This window comes from Pongo pygmaeus, chromosome 23, assembly GCF_028885625.2.
Source record: "Pongo pygmaeus isolate AG05252 chromosome 23, NHGRI_mPonPyg2-v2.0_pri, whole genome shotgun sequence".
NCBI classification, from domain to species: Eukaryota; Metazoa; Chordata; class Mammalia; order Primates; family Hominidae; genus Pongo; species Pongo pygmaeus.
The window spans coordinates 27,936,667-27,957,337 of NC_085931.1; the positions used below are offsets into that span (position 1 = coordinate 27,936,667).

Sequence of the window (20,671 nt, forward strand, 5' to 3'; positions counted from 1 at the left end):
GATAAAGCATGGTTTTCCCTTTGTAATTTGGGAAGATAATTTTTTTTTTTTCACTGTTTAAACTGTTAAGGGAGTTTTTGCCAGTGATACATATTATAAAAGACACTTGTTTGTCTCCAAGTTTTTGTTTTTATTTTTTCAAGAGAATAAACTGGCTTATGTCCCTACACAGCTGAGCAGTGGTTTTCCCTGATTGTCCTAAGGAAGGCTTTGGCCCTAACCTGTGTGCCTCATTGGCCACTTTTTTACTGGCGGCAGCAGCAGCAGCAGCATCAGTAGTTGAGAACACCCTAATCTATCTTTTCCTTTCTCTTCTTCACTTCTAACTATAGGGAAAATGTCCACAGCGCACAAAGGCAGAGTTGCATCCTAGGTGGATGTCTGACCACCTGTCCATCAAACCCGTCAAGCAAGAGGTGAGTGTGTGTGAGAGTAGTGAGGAGGAGCTTTCCTGATGAAAGAGACGGATCCTTTTCATGTACTTCCATTCCTGCCTTTTTATTTTCCTTCATTTTTTTTCCTAAACCCCAAATGTTTATTTAGCAATCTTATGCTTAAGATGGCATTTCTAGAAAGAGAAAGAATTAGAAGACGTGAGGCCACACTCTGGTTCTGACAGTCTCCTGGGATAGTAGGCATGTCCACATTTAATAAGAATACTGCAATAGGTAAATGTATAGGAGCAGTTCACAAATGCAAAGATGGGAGGATTTAGAGCTGGGCAACGGAAGGAGAATTTGAATAGGCAGAGCCATATTTGTCCTGAATCCTGAGATGGCTGGTATTGATGGAGGGGGAGCAAAGAGGGTGGGAGAGGTGAGGCAGAAGGCATCCCACACTACAGGAGTAGTAGAAACAAAAGCACAGAGACAGGAAATTATATAAATTTATATAAAATGATATAAATATATATGGTCAAAAAACAGTATATATTAGAGCCGGGCACGGGTAGCTCATGCCTGTAATCCGAGCACTTTAAGAGGCCAAGGCAGGTGGATTGCTTGCACTCACGAGTTCAAGACCAGCCTGGCCAACATGGCAAAACCCCATCTCTACTAAAAATACAAAAATTAGCTGGGTGTGGTGGCGGGTACCTGTAATCCCAGCTACTCGGGAGGCTGAGGCAGGAGAATTGCTTGAACCCGGGAGGCGGAGGTTGCAGTGAGCTGAGATTGCACCGCTGCACTCCAACCTGGGCGACAGAGTGAAACTCTGTCTCAAAAAAAAAAAAAAAAGAAAAAAGAAAAGAAAACTTGCGAGTTTGTGGCAAGTTTGTTGTTTTGTTTCTAATTGGAGGTGTAGCATGGACCTGAAAAGGGTCCAGGAATGAGAGAGCGTGGATCTGGCTGATCTGTGGGGAGATGAAATTCTTAGGTGTCAAGACCTCGCCGTGGAGGGTAGATAATCACATTTCTTCTGAGACACAAAGCAAAACGACATAAATGGGAGGGCAGGGAAATGTTTAGGTCACATGAAAGAGAGAGGGCATCATGTGGGAGTTTGAGATATAATGTTAGGTGAAGAAAGAATGTTTGGTGCAACCACTAATTACTAATAAAAGAGTTGTCCAAGCAGCATTCTGGAGCTTACTGTGTTTCGGCATTTTCATTTTGTAATGTAGCTCAGGAGCCTGAAGCAGGAGATAAACTTGAGCCTAGGAGTTTGAGACCAGCCTGGGCAACATAGCAAGACCCCACCTCTGAAAAAAAAAGTAGTTAAATTACTTTATCACATCACATCACACTGTAGGAAGGGACAACACTTTTTAACCGTTTATCTCCTTTGGGCACTCTTTCATCGAATATTTAAACAGTTCAGTGATCGTAGAGAGTTTTGAGTTAAGAGACAGTAGTTTTACTCTGGACCGTGTCTTTGAATTGTTACGTTATGGAGCCTTCCTTTTGCCTTTCAGTAACATTTTCATGGCTCTTAAATTTGAGTGACGACACGATGTTCTGTTACAGAGATCTTGTCAGTAACTAAATACATTCTACCTTGAGCCCTGAAAAGGGAAAGCTAATTTATAAATTTGTATTTACTTCAGTATATTTTGATTTCACATCTGTCTCTTTTTAACTCAGAGATGTGTCTTGCCCAATGTTTAATTACCTGGGGGTTGACAATTCTATTAATGATTGACCTCCCTTCTCCAGTATCCTCTTCCTCCTAGTAGTCACTAATTGCAGAGCGGCCTTTGGTCCCTGGTATTCAGCCATGTTCTCAAATGGTTTTCTAGCCTGGCCTTGTTGGGCTCTCTCTGCTGTCTTTATTACCTTGACAGTTAACACCTCCTTGCAAGCTTCCTTTTCTGTTTACTGTTCACTGCCCTGAGCATTCCTAGATGCCATAACTTACACTTCAGACTGCGTAGCAGGCTGAATAGACTGAAAGGTCCTTCATTGCTCCAAGCAAAACTTTGGCATCAAACACTAAAATTTCTTCTTTTATTTTTGGCAGTGTTTGAGCTTTCTTTTATTCTACTCCTTACTTCGAACGAAAAGAAACCACAGTATTACAGAGACTGTAAAGTGTCTGTTGTGGTCCCCGATATCCTGGAGAAACCCTTAGCGGTGACATGACTTTTTAAGCATGGAGGCAGGGTTTCTGGCCTCTATTGGTCACTCAGCAGTCCAAACTTATTGCCTGATAAAAGACTTTGAGTTGTGCGTTCTTGGGGAAAATATCAGTGAGGGGAGACTGTCTCGCTGAACTCAGGGATTCGGGACGCAGTGGTTATTTTTGTCCGGAAACTTTGGTCATTGCTGTTGCTAGGGAGCTGTTTGTTGGGTGTTAGTCTCAAATGTGCTGCTAACAGGAGCAAGGGTGCCAGCAAGTCTGATACCTGCCCTCAGAGAGGGGAGCATGTAAGGGCACAGCGTGTTGGGCATTGCTAAAACCAGGGGTTCTGTTGAATCGTCCTTGACTGGATTTTAAAGTGTTGTTTCTCATTAGCCTCTCATTAAAAACCCCATTGATTCTAGCAGGCCTCTTATCTGTAAAGCATTCCTACACCAACATCTATCCCATTTGCAACTGACCTCACCTTTTAAAGAAAAAAATTACAGCCTAGGACAGTATCACATTTTTTTAACTGTGAAGGTTTATTTTTGCTTGGCCAGTTGTCATTCATTTGGTTGTACTGGTTCTTTAATAGTTAAAACACTACAAAAAGTGAGTCCTGTTTTTTAGTGGTGTTTTCATCAAGACTTGCTTTACCATGCCTCGGCCTAGTGCTGAAAATCAGCACAGGAATTTTAAAACAGACTTGTGGGCCAGGCATGGTGGCTCACGCCTGTAATCCCAGCACTTTGGGAGGCCGAGTTGGGCAGATCACGAGGTCAGGAGATCGAGACCATCCTGGCTAACACGATGAAACCCCATCTCTACTAAAAATACAAAAAATTAGCCGGGTGTGGTAGTGGGCGCCTGTAGTCCCAGCTACTTGGGAGGAGAATGGCGTGAACCCGGGAGGCAGAGTTTGCAGTGAGCTGAGATCGCACCACTGCACTCCAGCCTGGGCGACAGAGCAAGACTCCATCCCAAAAAAAAAAAAAAAAAAGCAGACTTGTGGTTCACAACATAGATTTTTTTTTTTCTCAGATGTGTGTAATGTCATTTAGGTAAAATTGTAATTGTTGAGAGTTCACATCAGATGGGAAACTGCTAAAATGGTAACCCATGCTGATGAAAGAAAAAAGGCCCAGAGAAATGTGAGGCAGACGTATCCAGCTAAGCAGGAGGTGTTTGCAAGTGCAGGGCCGTGCTGGAGGAGGGGGCAGATTGTGGAGAAAGTGGTCTGAGACAGGTGGAGCAATAACTAGGGGACAGATGGCATCGGCGAGGGCAGAGCCACAGCTGGGCGTGGCCGGTGCAGGCTCCCACCTGCCCACCATGTCTTTATAGAAAATGTGGAGACTACGTGGAGAAAACTGTAAAAGACCTGGTAATCCCACAACTCAGGAATCATTACTATTTACGTTTTTACGTATTTGCTTCAGGCTTTTCCTTTATGCATTTATTACAAAACGATCATATTGAGCATTATTCTGTGACCCATATGCTTTCTTTTGAGATACTTTGTAATCAGTATATTGAGACATTCATACACTTCAAGAATTGTTTAGATTCTGATACCCAGATTTAAGCATGTGAACATGTGATGAGATTTTTAAACATACAATAAAAGCTATTCATAATTTGCTGTACTACCAACCTTTTTTTTTTTTTTTTTTTTTTTTGAGACGGAGCCTCGCTCTGTTGCCCAGGCTGGAGTGCAGTGGTGCGATCTCGGCTCACTGCAAGCTCCACCTCCCAGGTTCACGCCATTCTCCTGCCTCAGCCTCCCAAGTAGCTGGGACTACAGGCGCCCGCCACTATGCCCGGCTAATTCTCTGTATTTTTAGTAGAGACGGGGTTTCACTGTGTTAGCCAGGATGGTCTTGATCTCCTGACCTCGTGATCTGCCCACCTCGGCCTCCCAAAGTGCTGGGATTACAGGCATGAGCCACCACGCCCGGCCAGTACCAACCTTAAATTAGTTACTTTGGGGGGCGTAAGTCAAATGGTTTAAACTGTGAGGCTGTTGAACATACCTAAGGAATACCTTCCTATATTATATATGTACATGACTTCTTTGTGTAAAGGTCTTTTCACTTGAATTTCTATGTTACCTGGCTCTGGAAGTCACTACTCAGGAGCTTATGGTCCAAAGAGGAGAGGGACAGATAACCAGGATTGGTCAAAATATAGAGATACATATATGGATATATATACATATACACACACATATTTACAGTTATATACGTACATATACACATTTATATTTATATGTGTATACATTTTATATGTATATCTACATATATACATGTATGTATGCACACGTGTGTATACATATGGATGGCACAGCAGAAGGGAACAGAAATCTCGAAGTGCAAGCCCTCAAGAAGCAGCATATTGTGATAAATCCCTTCTTTAGAAAAGTATTGATATGGTTTGGCTCTGTGTCCCCACCCAGAGCTCATCTCGAATTGTAATCCCCACATGTCAGGGGAGGGGCCTGGTGGGAGGTGATGAATCATGGGATGGACTTCCCCTTGCTGTTCTTGTGATGGTGTGTGAGTTCTCAGGAGATCTGGTTGGTGTTTTGTTTTGTTTTGTTTTGAGACGGAGTTTTTCTGTTGTTGCCCAGACTGGAGTGCAGTGGCGCCATCTCGGCTCACTGCAACCTCCACGTCCTGGGTTCAAGCTATTCCCCTGCCTCAGCCTCCCGAGTAGCTGGGATTACAGGCATCTGCCACCACGCCTGGCTAATTTTGTATTTTTAGTAGAGACGGGGTTTCTCCATGTTGGTCAGGCTGGTCTTGAACCCCCGACCTCAGGTGAACTGCCCGCCTCGGCCTCCCAAAGTGCTGGGATGACAGGCGTGAGCCACCGCGCCCGGCCAAGATCTGGTTGTTTTAAAGTGTGTGGCGCATCCCCCGTCGCACATGCGCACTTGCGCTTTCTGTCTCTGTCTCTCCTGCTTCGCTGTGCTAAGACGTGCTTCCTTTCCCCTCGCCTTCCGCCACGATTATAAGTTTCCTGAGGCCCCCCCAGTCATCCTTTCTATACAGCCTGTGGAATTGTGAGTCAGTTAAGCCTCTTTTCTTCATATATCCCAGTCTCATGTAGTTCTTTATAGCAGTGTGAGAACGGAGGAATACCGGTATCATTTCTACCACTGATACCACAGGTTAAGTTATATATTATGCCATCTTCGAGTAACACTTGAAGCCATAGAATAAATGCAAAGGCATCACAATGAATCCCACTTAATACAAATAACTATATAGACCAACACTTCTCTACAAATTTAGCTTGGGTCTTTTTCTAATGGCCGGTTAAATACAGTTTTAATTTCGTAGGTTAATGGTGAAGGTTCATACACTGAAGCCAGTACGTATACCTAGCATTGCTTTTCAGCCTAAACTTATCCACGTACACAACTGAAATCAGTTACAAGGCTTGGCTTTAAAATGCTAGGAGAGCTTCTTAAAGTAGTTTTTACAGGTATTAAGTTTCGTCTTACACACCGAAGTCATCGTACCTACAGGGCAAAGTCAGAGCTTTTATCATTGTGTTTATTCTTCATTTACCTTTAAAACACTTCTAGCTGAATATTTAAAACAATAGGAAGCAGTGAGCATATTATGGTTCCAGGCTTTCACTCAGTCACTGTTGCAGATAAAATGCCAGCAGTGTGTGTTACTCACTGGCCCAGTTAAGGGCTTTGACGCTGACCACCTCTTCTGGGAGATGGTGTTCCTTGCCCTCATATACTTCTCCATTGTAATGCTGCCATCTTTGCTGATTTGCCTCAAAGCCCACTAGTTCTTTTTGATCATCCCATCAGTCTCTTCTACTTCCTTTCTACCAGGTAGAAGTTTTTCCAGCAAAGAGAGTTTATTAGGAGAGAGCCATTCTAAGGAGCGTTTACATAAATTCAGTGATTAGGCGACGCTTTGCATACGGTGTGCAGTAAATTGGCATTCCTTCATTTAGCACACACTTGATATCCCCGTGCTTGACATTCTGACCTGGACCATGGTTCAGTCTCAAAAGTGGATGGTAGTGTTTGGGAGTCACACAGTGTTTCAGCCAGCTGTGTGTCTGTACACAGGAAAAGGTGGTCTCCCTGTCAAGTAAAAACAGCATGGTCTTTCTGTTCTACCCCAGTGATAATGTTTCCTGGCTCCAGTTCTGGTCTTGGTATCCTTCACCACGGAATGTTATCTTCTGGCCATCTTTCAAGCCTTTGTCAATAGGGACTTCTAGAATCTTCTTCTCTGCAACTGTCTTCCTTCCATTGCAGCTTTCACATCTATCTTTAGGACGGATGGTTCCCCATGGCCTTGGCACTCCATGCACACAGATTGAATTTGCTGAACCATTCCAGGTCCTATCTGATGAATTACTGTTTGCATTCAAGCACCTCAGCAGTTGGCACAGCAGGATCCTGCTCCTTTCTTAACACCTCTGCGTTCACATTTGTCACAAATCATATTCTTTTGCAGAGCCAGTTTTCTTTTTTCACCATTATATAGATCTCCTAAGGCTACTGAGAGCTGATGTAGGACTTTTTACCTCTCCTTTCTCTCTGTATCCTTCGTTCTCCCCCAAAAGAACTTATCAGAGATGTCCATGGGGGAATGAGAACTGCCACCAGCCCCACCCTCTTTAATTGCCTGTCCTCCTTTGTCATAGAATTCCCTATTCTCTGCATCAGAGAGAACTTCTCAAGGTTGAGAAATCCGTTTAACTTCCCTCCTTCATTTAGATTCTTACCAGGGTGTTACTTCAAGGCCGTTTTTAAGCCTTTGTCAGTTCTTCGTGGGTAGCATTAGGTTTGACCCCCAAAACGTCATAGTAAGTGGTTTCTTTCACAGTTTTCTGTAGCCAGTGAGTGGGCTGAGGCTGGTGGTGGGGAGTGGGGAGAGACGTGTAGCTCTGTGCAGTCTGTGCAGCCACTGCACCTCCACCTCACACCAAGCATCTGGAAAGTTCCCTCAGGTGTTTTTTTTTTTTTTTGAGACGGAGTCTCATTCTGTCACCCAGGCTGGAGTGCAGTGACACAATCTCAGCTTACTGCAACCTCTGCCTCCCAAGTAGCTGGGACTACAGGCGCCCACCACCACGCCCAGCTAATTTTTTATATTGTTAGTAGAGACAGGGTTCACCATGTTAGCCAGGAAGGTCTCGATCTCCTGACCTCGTGAACCACCCACCTCGGCCTCCCAAAGTGCTGGGATTATAGGCGTGGGCCACCACGCCCGGCCCCTCCTGTGCTTTGTATATTGTTTGTGAGTTTTGTGTTCGTGTTCCATTTGTTTGAGGGGAGCGTTATTAACTGATTGTAAGATATTACACATTAAGAATAATAAAGAATTATATATTCGTAAGATTTAGGTTATTGACTTTTGGCTTTTTTTTCTTTCTCCCCCTCCACTGACTTTAACACATGAACACTTCCTATGTTTGTTTAGATTATCAAGTCTTTTTTTTTTTTTTTGAGACGGAATCTCGCTCTGTTGCCAGGCTGGAGTGCAGTGGTGCGATCTCAGCTCACTGCAACCTCCACCTCCCAGGTTCAAGCGATTCTCCTGCCTCAGCCTCCCAAGTAGCTTGGACTACAGGCGCGTACCACCATGCCCAGCTAACTTTTGTAGTTTTGGTAGAGACAGAGTTTCACCATGTTTGCCAGGATGGTCTCAATCTCTTGACCTCGTGATCCACCCGCCTTGGCCTCCCAAGGTGCTGAGATTACAGGTGTGAGCCACCACGCCTGGCCAGATTATCAAGTCTTGAGTGACTTAACATTACAATTTCATAAGTAATTGGCTTGCGTTTGCTCAGTCCTTATTAAAATGTTAGATCCTATTTAACGTACCCTGTGCTGATGAAAGAAGAATATTTCACAGGTTTACACCTACTGTCTTTTGTTGTGGGGAAGAGTGGCCAGAATACACATAGGTAATTCTGTAAATAACTTTCATGTTTGATATATATATACCTGTTTTCCTCTCATTTCAGGGTCTAACATATATAAAGCATCACAATTCTCTTTCAATTAAATCTTCCCTTTGACAAGGCTCAGTTTTCTTTTTTTTTTTTTATTGTTAAGTGGGATTTTTAAATTATTATTATACTTTAAGTTCTAGAGTACATGTGCAGAACGTGCAGGTTTGTTACATAGGTATACATACATGTGCCATGTTGGTTTGCTGCACCCATCAACTCATCATTTACATTAGGTATTTCTCCTAATGCTATCCCTCCCCCAGCCCCCCACCCGCCGACAGACCTCGGTGTGTGATGTTCCCCACCTTGTGTCCAAGTGTTCTCATTGTTCAGTTCCCACCTATGAGTGAGAACATGCAGTGTTTGGTTTTCTGTCTTGTGATAGTTTGCTGAGAATGATGGTTTCCACCTTCATTCATGTCCCTGCAAAGGACATGAACTCATCTTTTTTGGGGGGCTGCATAGTATTCCATGGTGTATATGTGCCTCATTTTCTTATTGCAGTCTATCATTGATGTCCATTGATGGACATTTGGGTTGGTTCCAAGTCTTTGCTATTGTGAATACTGCCACAATAAACATACATGTGCATGTGTCTTTATAGTAGCAGGATTTATAATCCTTTGGGTATATACCCAGTAATGGCATCACTGGATCAAATGGTATTTCTAGTTCTAGATCCTTGAGGAATCGCCACACTGTCTTCCACAATGGTTGAAGCAGTTTACACTCCTACCAACAGTGTAAAAGCATTCCTATTTCTCCACATCCTCTCCGGCATCTGTTGTGTCCTGACTTTTTAATGATCGCCATTCTAACTGGCGTGAGATGGTATCTCATTGTGGTTTTGATTTGCATTTCTCTGATGACCAGTGATGATAAGCATTTTTTCATGTGTCTGTTGGCTGCATAAATGTCTTCTTTTGAGAAGTGTCTGTTCGGCCGGGCGCAGTGGCTCACGTCTGTAATCCCAGCACTTTGGGAGGCCAAGGCGGGCGGATCACAGGGTCAGGAGATCGAGACCATCCTGGCTAACACGGTGATACCCTGTCTCTAGTAAAAATACAAAAAATTAGCCAGGCGAGGTGGCGGGTGCCTGTAGTCCCAGCTACTCAGGAGGCTGAGGCAGGAGAATGGCGGAGCTTGCAGTGAGCCGAGACTGCGCCACTGCACTCCAGCCTGGGCGACAGAGCGAGACTCCATCTCAAAAAAAAAAAAAGAGAGAAGTGTCTGTTCATATCCTTTGCCCACTTTTTGATGGGGTTGTTTGATTTTTTTTTTTTTTTGTAAATTTCTTTAAGTTCTTTGTACATTCTGGATATTAGCCCTTTGTCAGATGGGTAGATTGTAAAAATTTTCTCCCATTCTGTAGGTTGCCTGTTCACTCTGATGGTAGTTTCTTTTGCTGTGCAGAAGCTCTTTAGTTTAATTAGATCCCATTTGTCTGTTTTGGCTTTTGTTGCCATTGCTTTTGGTGTTTTAGTCATGAAGTCCTTGCCCATGCCTGTGTCCTGAATGGTATTGCGTAGGTTTTCTTCTTGGGTTTTTATGGTTTTAAGTCTAACATTTAAGTCTTTAATCCATCTTGAATTAATTTTTGTATAAGGTGTAAGGAAGGGATCCAGTTTCAGCTTTCTATATATGGCTAGCCAGTTTTCCCAGCACCATTTATTAAATACGGAATCCTTTCCCCGTTACTGGTTTTTGTCGGGTTTGTCAAAGATGATATGGTTGTAGATGTGTGGTATTACTTCTGAGGCCTCTGTTCTGTTCCATTGGTCTATATCGCTGTTTTGGTACCAGTACCATGCTGTTTTGGTTACTGTAATGACAAGGCTCAGTTTCTTATCTCCTCTCTTTCCCCTGCCCATGTGAGTCAACTGATACCTTATGGTGTTTTTTTGGCATCAGTATACATCTGAAAAGAGCAAAGGCAAATAGTTTTGTTTTACTTTGCTTTGTTAACTGCAGTTTCATCATATCTCAGCTGGGTAAAGATGTTGCTGGAACAATTAAGAACCTGGAAGTGGGGTGGAAGTGAGAGCAGGGATTATGGCAAAATTTAGGGAAGGTGCTTGACAGACATTTATTCGGGAAGCAGTGGCCAGAGTTGCAGTCTTCGGGACAGTTGTCCTTGCCAAGTGTCCGTAGCATCCCCTTTTCAGAATCAACATCCACCATATTGAAACCGGCCTGCTGTGATTACAGGATAAAGATTTTATGGGTTTTATTTAATTCTGTTTGTTACACTGAGACACTTTACGGGTACAGTGTTACGTATGCAGTTAATTTTTTATTTTTGTCCCTCCTGTTCATTCCAGATTTTTACCTGTAAACTCTTCTAAAGTCAGGCTCATAGATTTTTGAATGGTGAAAATGACATTGAGAAGTCTGCTAACTGGGCCACGCGCCATGGCTCACACCTGTAATCCCAGCACTTTGGGAGGCTGAGGTGGGCGGATCACCTGAGGTCAGGAGTTCTAGTCCAGCCTGATCAACATGGTGAAATCCCATCTCTACTAAAAATACAAAAATTAGCCAGGCGTGGTGGTACACACCTGTAATCTCAGCTACTCGGGAGACTAAGGCAGGAGAATCACTTGAACCCAGGAGGCAGTGGCTGCAGTAAGCCAAGATCATGCCACTGCACTCCAGCCTTGGTGACAAAGCAAGACTCCGTCTTGGGGAAAAAAAAAAAAAAAGCCTGCTATCTAGGCAAGATCATCTCTAAATTTGGAGTCAAATGAGAATCTAAACCGGTTTGTTTTGTTTTGTTTCGTGTTTTTGAGATAGGGTTTATCCCCCAGGTTGGAGTATAGTAGCACAGTCACAGCCCACCGCAGCCTGAAAATTCTGGGCTCAAGAGATCCTCCCGCCTCAGCCACCCATGTAGACGGGACTACAGGTGTACGCTACCACACCTGGCTAATTTATTTATTTATTTATTTATTTATTTTTTTTCTGTAGAGATGGGGTGATGGGGTTTCACTTTGTTGCCCAAGCTGGTCTTGAACTCCTGAGCTCAAGCAGTCCTCCCCATTGGCCTCCCCTAGTGTTGGGAGTACAAATGTGAGCCCCCACACCCAGCTTATGTTGGTTTTAAGAACTATAAAAATGTGAACTCCACAAGGAGCAAGGGAAAAAAAAAAGCACCATAAAGAAAATAATGTAAAATTTTAATCAAGGGTATTTTCAGTGCCCTTACATTGGGCATTGAAATGGTAATTGACATAAGTGACTATCTTGAATGGTAATTTCGTAAGTGACTATCTTTTTTCCTCCACATTAAGGCAACTAGTTCACCTTCCACAGTATAAAGCTTTTGCTGGTTGCAGTGGCACGCACCTGTAATCCCTGCAACTCAGGAGACTAAGATGGGAGGATCGCTTGAGACCAGGAGTTCCAGACCAGCCTGGCAAATGTAGCAAGTTCCCATCTTTTTAAAAAAAAAAAAGAAAGTAAAACTCTTGAAAATGTATCTGATATAGATCTTTAGGTCTTCTCCTTACTGAAAAGACCTGTTAAAGAAAGCTTTACTTTTTCATTGTGTTTCACTTGAAATGGGATAATTAGTATTTTTTCTGTAAGAGTAATGTGAATTCTCCTTCCATTGGCACCCGGTTCATTTTTCTGTCTCTGCAGCATATACAGTCTATCGCAGGCACCAGTTACTACCTCTTCAAAAACAATTTTAAAAAAGGAAAATGTTTTAGCTTTCACATTAACACAAAAGATGGGGAAAGAAATTGAAAACAGGGCTGGGTGTGGTGGTTCACACCTGTAATCCCAGCATTTTGGGAGGCCGAGGTGGGCGGATCACCTGAGGTGAGAGTTTGAGACCAGCCTGACCAACATGCAGAAACCCCGTCTCTACTAAAAATACAAAATAAGCTGGGTGTGGTGGTACATACCTGTAAGCCCAGCCACTCGGGAAGCTGAGGCAGGAAATCGCCTGACCCCAGGAGGCAGAGGGTGCGGTGAGCCAAGATCACGCCATTGCACTCCGGCCTAGGCAACAAGAGCGAAACTCCATCTCAAAAAAGAATAAAAATACAAAAACTAGCCAGGCGTGGTGACATGTGCCTGCAATCCCAGCTACTTGGGAGGCTGAGGCAGAAGAATTGCTTGAACCCAGGAGGCAGAGGTTGCAGTGAGCTGAGATCGCGCCACTGCACTCCAGCCTGGGCGATAGAGCAAGACTATGTCTCAAAAAAAAAGAAATTGAAAACAAACAACTCTCTGTTCTGGGCCACAGAGTTCCTCAGAACTAGTTCGCTGAAGGGGGGTGTGGGGGTGGGCGTGGGGGCTGGAAATAAGCATTGTAAAACTTTCATAAATTAGATAGTAATAGTCCTGTTTTCCTTTGTTTGCCTTACCTTCTTTTTAGATTTCTTAGGTAATCACGTCGCCAGCAACCACTTGAAATCTCTGTTAATATTTGAATTGAAACATTCGTGGAAAGGCTAGGCAATCTTCGGGCAGTTTATGAATTTCCGTAGGGTCTCCTTCATCCCTTTTCTGCATCTTAAGCCAAAACAGTGGCCCTTTCCATCAGAACTCCAATTTGATTCATTGTTTTATTTGTAAAGCATAAAAGTTAAGACTTTTAATACATGCACATTGTTGAAATTAAGAAACTGTGTTCTGGGCCAGGTGCAGTGGCTCACACCTGTAATCTCAGCACTTTGGGAGGCTGAGGTCAGAAGTTCGAGACCAGCCTGGCCAACATGGCGAAACCCCATCTGTATTAAAAATACAAAAATTAGCTGAGCGTGGTGGCAGGTACCTGTAACTCCAGTTACTCGGGAGGCTGAGGCGAGAGAATCACTTGAACTGGGAGGCAGAGGTTGTAGTGAGCCAAGATCATACCATTGCACTCCAGTCTCACAGAGTGAGATTTCATCTCAAAAAAAAAAAAAAAAGGAACTGTGTTCTGTTGAGTGACTGTCTTTCATCCTAGTATACTTTTTAAAACTTGCTAGTGCTTTTTAAAACGTACCTTTATTGGCTGGGCGCAGTGGCTCACACCTGTAATCCCTCCACTTTGGGAGGCTGAAGCAGGTGGATCACGGGGTCAGGAGATCGAAACCATCCTGGCTAACATGGTGAAACCCCATCTCAAGTGAAAATACAAAAAATTAGCCAGGCGTGGTGGCAGCCACCTGTAGTTCCAGCTACTTGGGAGTCTGAGGCAGGAGAATGGCGTGAACTCAGGAGGCAGAGCTTGCAGTGAGCCAAGATTGCGCCACTGCACTCCAGCCTGGGCGACAGAGTGAGACTCTATCTTAAAAAAAAAAAAAAAGAAAAAAGAAAAAATAGCTTCCCTTTATCAGATATTAACTGTAAAGAAACACATCTCTGAACTGCCCCGGTTTCTCTTCTCTCCAGTGAATTATCCATAAGATTGTCTCCTAAATACCACAAATTATATAAATTGTTGGACACAAAACTTTTACCCTGTTTTGAATCTCCCTTATGTTTTAACATTTATGTATATCCAAACGTGTGTTTTCCAGATATCAAAATCAGCTTTTCATGATACAAAGTCCCTAGCTAATATTATTTGTTGAAAATATTGAATTCAATGAACTGAGAGCAAAGAGCTTATCTTGCATGATTGTGTACTGACGGGATGTGCTCACTGGCTCCTCACAGGAGACTCCTGTGCTGACCAGAATAGAAAAACAAAAGCGCAAAGAGGAGGAAGAAGAGCGTCAGATTCTTCTAGCAGTGCAGAAGAAGGAGCAGGAGCAGATGCTAAAGGAAGAGAGGAAACGCGAGTTGGAGGAGAAGATCAAGGCAGTGGAAGGTATGTGCAGTGTCCGCGTGGTCTGGAGAGGTGCATGTCTGTGGACCAGCCGTCCTGTAGCCAGAGCCACCTCAAGCTAAGTCCTGCCATGCATCCGAGTTGTTTCCGGCAATTTCTTTTTTTTTTTTTTTTTTTGAGATGGAGTCTCGCTCTGTCACCCAGGCTGGAGTGCAGTGGTGCGATCTCGGCTCACTGCAAGCTCCGCCTCCCGGGTTCACGCCCTTCTCCTGCCTCAGCCTCCCAAGTACCTGGGACTACAGGCACCTGCCACTGCGCCCGGCTAACTTTTTTGTATTTTGTTTAGTGGAGACGGGGTTTCACCGTGTTAGCCAGGATGGTCTTGATCTCCTGACCTCGTGATCCGCACATCTCGGCCTTCCAAAGTGCTGGGATTACAGGTTTGAGCCATTGCGCCTGGCCGTTTCCGGCAATTTCTATTTAAATATCTTGTGCATTGTATTCCCACATGTTCATTGACCTGTATCCACCGTATCCACCCCCACTGGCTTTACATTCCTTCTAAAGCACTAGTATTGGTCATTCTTAGTGTGTCTTTCAGAATCTTGCTTATTTTTCTGATCTCTGGGTTCCACATGTGAAATAGAAAAAGAATTTTAAGGTATTGATGAGAACTGATTTCACAGATATAATTTTGAACACAAATGAGGTATGTTTAAGAAAAGTCTCAGTTTTTTGTTTACTTTTAGATGTGGCGCTGTTCACCTCTAGAATATTACCATTAATATTATTAGGACAAAGCTGTTTTCTCAGGTCCAGTTCTAGGTCTTGGGCTAATGAGGCTTTTTTTCTGTTTATTATTTATTTATTTTTTTTTTTTTTTTGAGACGGAGTCTCGCTCTGTCGCCCAGGGCCCAGGCTGGAATGCAGTGGCACGATCTCGGCTCACTGCAAGCTCCACCTCCCGGGTTCACGCCATTCTCCTGCCTCAGCCTCCCAAGTAGCTGGGACTACAGGCACCCACCACCACACCCAGCTAATTTTCTGTATTTTTAGTAGAGATGGGGTTTCACTGTGTTAGCCAGGATGGTCTCGATCTCCTGACGCCGTGATCCGCCCGCCTCGGCCTCCCAAAGTGCTGGGATTACAGGTGTGAGCCACCGCACCCGGCCACTTTTTTTCTGTTTAGAGTTCTGCAAGCAAAGGATAATAACTGTCTTTAGATGTTTTCTTAGATAACAATTGTATTTATAAGCTCAACCTGATAAATCATGTGATAACAGATCACTTGGTGTAATTGAAGATAGTCCAAGATTTACCTTTTAAATAAGTGTATTGAATATTTTTAATTTTTCAGTAAAACAGCATAGCATATGGATTTGGCTTTTTGAATTCAGTGTTTTGCAGGGCAAGATTTCAGTAAATTTTGGCTAAGAAAATTGAAGGATTCTGGCCTTATGTACCTATTAAGTAACAGAAAGTTACTTAACCTATTATGTGCACCTCATTCCTACCAAGATCTTTTTTTTTAGACGGAATCTCGCTCTGTCGCCCAGGCTGGAGTGCAGTGGCACGATCTCGGCTCACTGCAAGCTCCGCCTCCCGGGTTCTCGCCATTCTCCTGCCTCAGCCTCCTGAGTAGCTGGGACTACAGGCGCCCACCACCACGCCCAGCTAATTTTTTGTATTTTTCGTTGAGACAAGGTTTCACTGTGTTAGCCAAGATGGTCTCGATCTCCTGACCTCGTGATCTGCCCGCCTTGGCCTCCCAAAGTGCTGGGATCACAGGCATGAGGCACCATGCTCGGCCTTTTTTTTTTTTTTTTTGATACAGAGTCTCACTCTGTGGCCGACCTGGAGTGCAGTGGCACAATCTTCACTTACTGCAACCTCTGCCTCAGCCTCCCGAGTAGCTAGGACTATAGGCGTGCCACCACACCTGGCTAATGTTTGTATTTTTAGTAGAGACGGGGTTTTACCACATTGGGCAGGCTGGTCTCAAACTCCTGACCTCAAATGATCTTGCTGCCTCGGCCTCCCAAACTGCTGGGATTACAGGCGTGAGCCACTGTGCCTGCCCACATTAAGGATTTTAGAATGAATAAAGAAATGAGGGGTCAGGCACAGTGACTCATGCCTGTAATCCCAGCACTTTGGGAGGCCAAGGGGGGCGGATCACATGAGGTTGGGTTTTCGAGACCAGCCTGACCAACGTGGAGAAACACCATCTCTACTAAAAATACAAAAAATTAGCTGGGCGTGGTGGCGCATGCCTGTAATGCCAGCTACTCAGGAGGCTGAGGCAGGAGAATCGCTTGAACCCAGGAGGTGGAGGTTGCGGTGAGCCGAGATCGTGCCATTGTACTCCAGCCTGGGCAACAAGAGTGAAACTCCATCTCAAAAAAAAAAAAAGGAAGGGAGGGGAGGGAAAAGAAAGAAATGATGGCTGGGCATGGTGGCTCACGCCTGTAATCGCAGCACTTTGGGAAGCCGAGGTGGCCAAATCACTTGAGGTCAGGAGTTTGAGACAGCCTGGCCAACATGGCCAAACGTGGTGGCTCATGCCTGTAATCCCAGCTACTCAGGAGGATGAGGCAGGAGAATTGCTTGAACCCCGGAGGTGGAGGTTGCAGTGAGCTGAGATCGTGCTACTGCACTCCAGCCTGGAAGACAGAGCAAGACTCTGTCTCAATAAAAAAAACAACCCTTAGTGCATATAATCTACAGGTTTAACCTGTGTCATACTATGTAGTATATCTCACTTGTAAGATCTTCCATAATTGGCTATGTCCAGTGCCACATTTAAATTCCTCAGGACATAATAACTGGCTTTTATTTGTTTATATTTTTTAGTGGAATTGTGTTTTTTTATTTAATAGGGTCCTTATTGGGTACACCTGTCATTTTAATTTATATAGGCAGGTCCAAAACTCATTTTTATGGCTCAGTTTCTGTAATGTAAGATTAATAATGCCTGTATCATAGTCCCATCTACAGTAGTCAAAAATAAAATTAAATCCTAGGAATTAACCAAAGAAGTGAAAGAGCTTTATAATGAAAACTATAAAACATGGATGAAAGAAATTGAAAAGAACACCCAAAAATTGGAAAGCTTTCTACATTCATGGATTACAAGAATCAGTATTGTTAAAATGTCCATACTACTCAAAGTAATCCACAGATTCAATGCGATGTCTACCAGAATACCAATGACATTCTTCACAAAAATAGAAAAAAAAAATCCTTTAATTTATATGGACCCACAAAAGACCCAGAATAGGCAAAGCTATCCTAAGCAAAAAGAACAAACCTGAAGGAATTACCTGACTTCAAATTATACTTCAGAGCTGTGGTGACCAAAACAATATGGGGATCTGGCATAAAAACCAACACACAGACAAATGGAACAGAATAGAGAATCCAGAAACAAGTCCACACACCTAAAGCGAACTCATTTTCAACACAGGTACTAAGAACATACACTGGGGAAAGACAGTCTCTTCTACAAGTGGTGCTGGGGAAACTGGATATCCATAAGCAGAAGAATGAAACTAGACCCCTATCTCTTGCCACATACAAAAATAAAATCAAAGTGGATTAAATAATTATATCTAAGGCTGGGCGTGGTGACTTACGCCTGTAATCCCAGCACTTTGGGAGGCCAAGGCAGGTGGATCACAAGGTCAAGAGTTCAAGGCCAGCCTGGCCAAGGTGTTGAAACCCCATCTCTACGAAAAATACAAAAATTAGCCGGGTGCGGTGGTAGGCACTGGTAATCCCAGCTACTCAGGAGGCTGAGGCAGGAAAATCGCTTGAACCTAGGCAGCAGAGGTTGCAGTGAGCTGAGATTGTATCACTGCACTCTAACCTGTGTGACAGAGTAAGACTCTATCTCAAAAAAAAAAAAAAAAAAAAAAAAGAATTATATCTAAGACCTCAAATTGTGAAACTCTACGAGGAAAAACGTTGGAGAAACCCTCCGGGACATTGATTTCAAGCACAGGCACCCAAAGCAAAAATGGACAAATGGGATCACATCAAGTTAAAAAGCTTCTTCACAGCAAAGGAAACAACCAGCAAAGTGAAGAGACAACCCACAGAATGGGATAAAACGTTTGCAAACTGCCCAATTGACAAAGGATAAATAACCAGAATATAGAAGGAGCTGAAATAACTCTTAGGAGAAAGTCTAATAATCGGATATTAAAATGGGCAAAATATTTGAATAGAGATTTCTCAAAAGAAGTCATACAAAAGGCAGACGAGGCCGGGCATGTTGAGTCATGCTTGTAAGCTCAACACTTTGGGAGGCCAAGGCTGGCAGATTGTTTTAGCACAGGAGTTGAAGACCAGCCTCGGCAACACGGTGAAACCCCATCTCTACAAAAAATACAAAAATTAACCGAGCATGGTTGTTCATACCTGTAGTCCCAGCTACTTGAGAAGCTGAGATGGGCAGATAGCTTGAGCCTGGGAGGTCCAGGCTCCAGTGAGCCGAGATCATGCCAATGCACTCCATCCTGGGCAATAGAGCGAGACCCTGTCTCAAAAAAAAAAAAAAAAAAAGCGAGGTGTGGTGGCTCATGCTTGTAATCCCAGCACTTTGGGAGGCCGAGGCGGGCGGATCACTTGAGGTCAGGAGTTCAAGACCAACCTGGCCAACATGGCAAAATCCTGCCTCTACTAAAAATACTAAAATTAGCTAGGCACAGTGGCACACGCCTGTAATCCTAGCTACTCAGGAGGCTGAGGCAGGAGAATCACTTGAACCTGGGAGGCAGAGGTTGCAGTGAGCCGAGATCAAGCCAAGACTTCACTCCAGCCTGGTCAATACAGCAAGATTCTGTCTCAAAAAAAAAAACAAACAAGCTTATGAAAAAGTGCTCAGCATCATTGATCATCAGAGAAATGGAAATCCAAAACTATTATGAGATATCATCTTACACAGTTAAAATGGTTTATGTCCAAAGGACAGGCAATAACAAATACTGGTGAGAATGAGAAGAGGAAATCCTCAAATACTGTTGGTAGGAACATAAATTAGTCCCCCACTGTGGAGAACAGCTTAGAGGTTCCTTAGAAAACTAAAAAGAGAGCTACCATAAAATCTGTTAATCCCACTGCAGGGTATACACCCAAAAGAAAGGAAATCAATATATTGAAGAGATAACTACACTCCCATATTTTTTGCAGCTCTGTTCACAATAGCCAAGATTTGGAAGCAACCTAAGTATCCATCAGCAAATGAATGGATAAAGAAAATGTGGTACTGATACATAAGGAGTACTATTCAGCCATAAAAACAGAAAGATGCAGTCGTTTGCAACAACATGGGTAGAACTGGAGGTTATTATTTTAAATAAAATAAGACAGGCACAGAAAGACAAACATTGGATATTCTCACTTACTTGTGGGATCTAAAAATCAAAATAATTGAACCCTTGGAGATAGAGGGTAAAAGGATGGTTACCAGAGGCTGGGAAGGATAGTGGAGGGTTGGGGAGAGGTAGGATGGTTAATGGGTACAAAAAAAAATAGTTGCTATGAATGAATACGATCTGGTATTCGATAGCACAGCAGAGAAGTATGGCTTTTTTTTTTTCTTTTCTTTTCTTTTTGAGACGGAGTCTCACTCTTTTGCCCAGGCTAGAGTGCAGTGGCATGATCTGGGCTCACTGCAGCCTCCACTTCTTAGGTTCAAGTGATTACTGTGTCTCAGCCTCCCAAGTAGCTGTGATTACAGGTGTACACTACCACACCCGGCTAATTTTTGTATTTTTAGTAGAGATGGGGTTTTGCCGTGTTGGCCAGGCTGGTCTTGAACTCCTGGCCTCAAGTGATCCATCTGCCTCAGCCTCCCAAAGTGCTGGGAATAAAAGCGTGAGCACACACCCAGCCAGAAGTACTATTTTCATTCCAGTGGTGAGAAGGTGGAGAGTAGACAAATATTGTGGGATAATAGTGGTGAGTGATCTGAAGTAAAATTAGGCAGGTTTACAGGTAAAGAGTGACATGGCTGGGCGTGGTGGCTCCACCTGTGGTCCCAGCTACTTGGGAGGCTCTGGCAGGAGGACCCCTTGAGCCCAGGAGGTTGAGGCTGCAGTGAGCGCTGATTTCCCCTGCTGAACACAGCCTGGGTGATACAGCAAGACCCTTTCTCAGACAAAAAAGAAAGCCCTCTCTGAAGATTTGACATTTAAATAAAGTGAATGAGGTTGACCCGTGAGTGCCTGAAGCGGAAGGCGGAAGGCGCAGTGCAGACAAGAGCAGAGGCACCAAGGCAGAGATATGCAGCAGGAAGTCCAGGGCGAGGCTGCAGGCCAGCAGAGCAAAGCAAGCACAGGAAGG

The 20,671-nt window shown here is 43.8% G+C and overlaps 1 protein-coding gene and 1 pseudogene across 7 annotated transcripts in view; one reads left to right on the plus strand and one right to left on the minus strand.

Moving 5' to 3' along the window:
- The window catches only part of LOC129023177 (chromatin remodeling regulator CECR2), a 197,368-nt gene that overhangs the window by 147,963 nt on the left and 28,734 nt on the right, over positions 1 to 20,671 (plus strand). For 6 of the 7 annotated variants that reach the window (XM_054469699.2, XM_054469700.2, XM_063663303.1 and 3 more), the window contains exons 8-9: positions 333 to 416; positions 14,212 to 14,365. In XM_054469699.2, coding sequence (XP_054325674.2) covers positions 333 to 416; positions 14,212 to 14,365 — 238 coding nt within the window. The remainder of the gene's footprint in view (positions 1 to 332; positions 417 to 14,211; positions 14,366 to 20,671) is intronic. The other variant, XM_063663302.1, reaches the window with a different exon arrangement.
- On the minus strand, positions 6,210 to 7,176 carry LOC129023180 (dnaJ homolog subfamily A member 1-like; annotated as a pseudogene).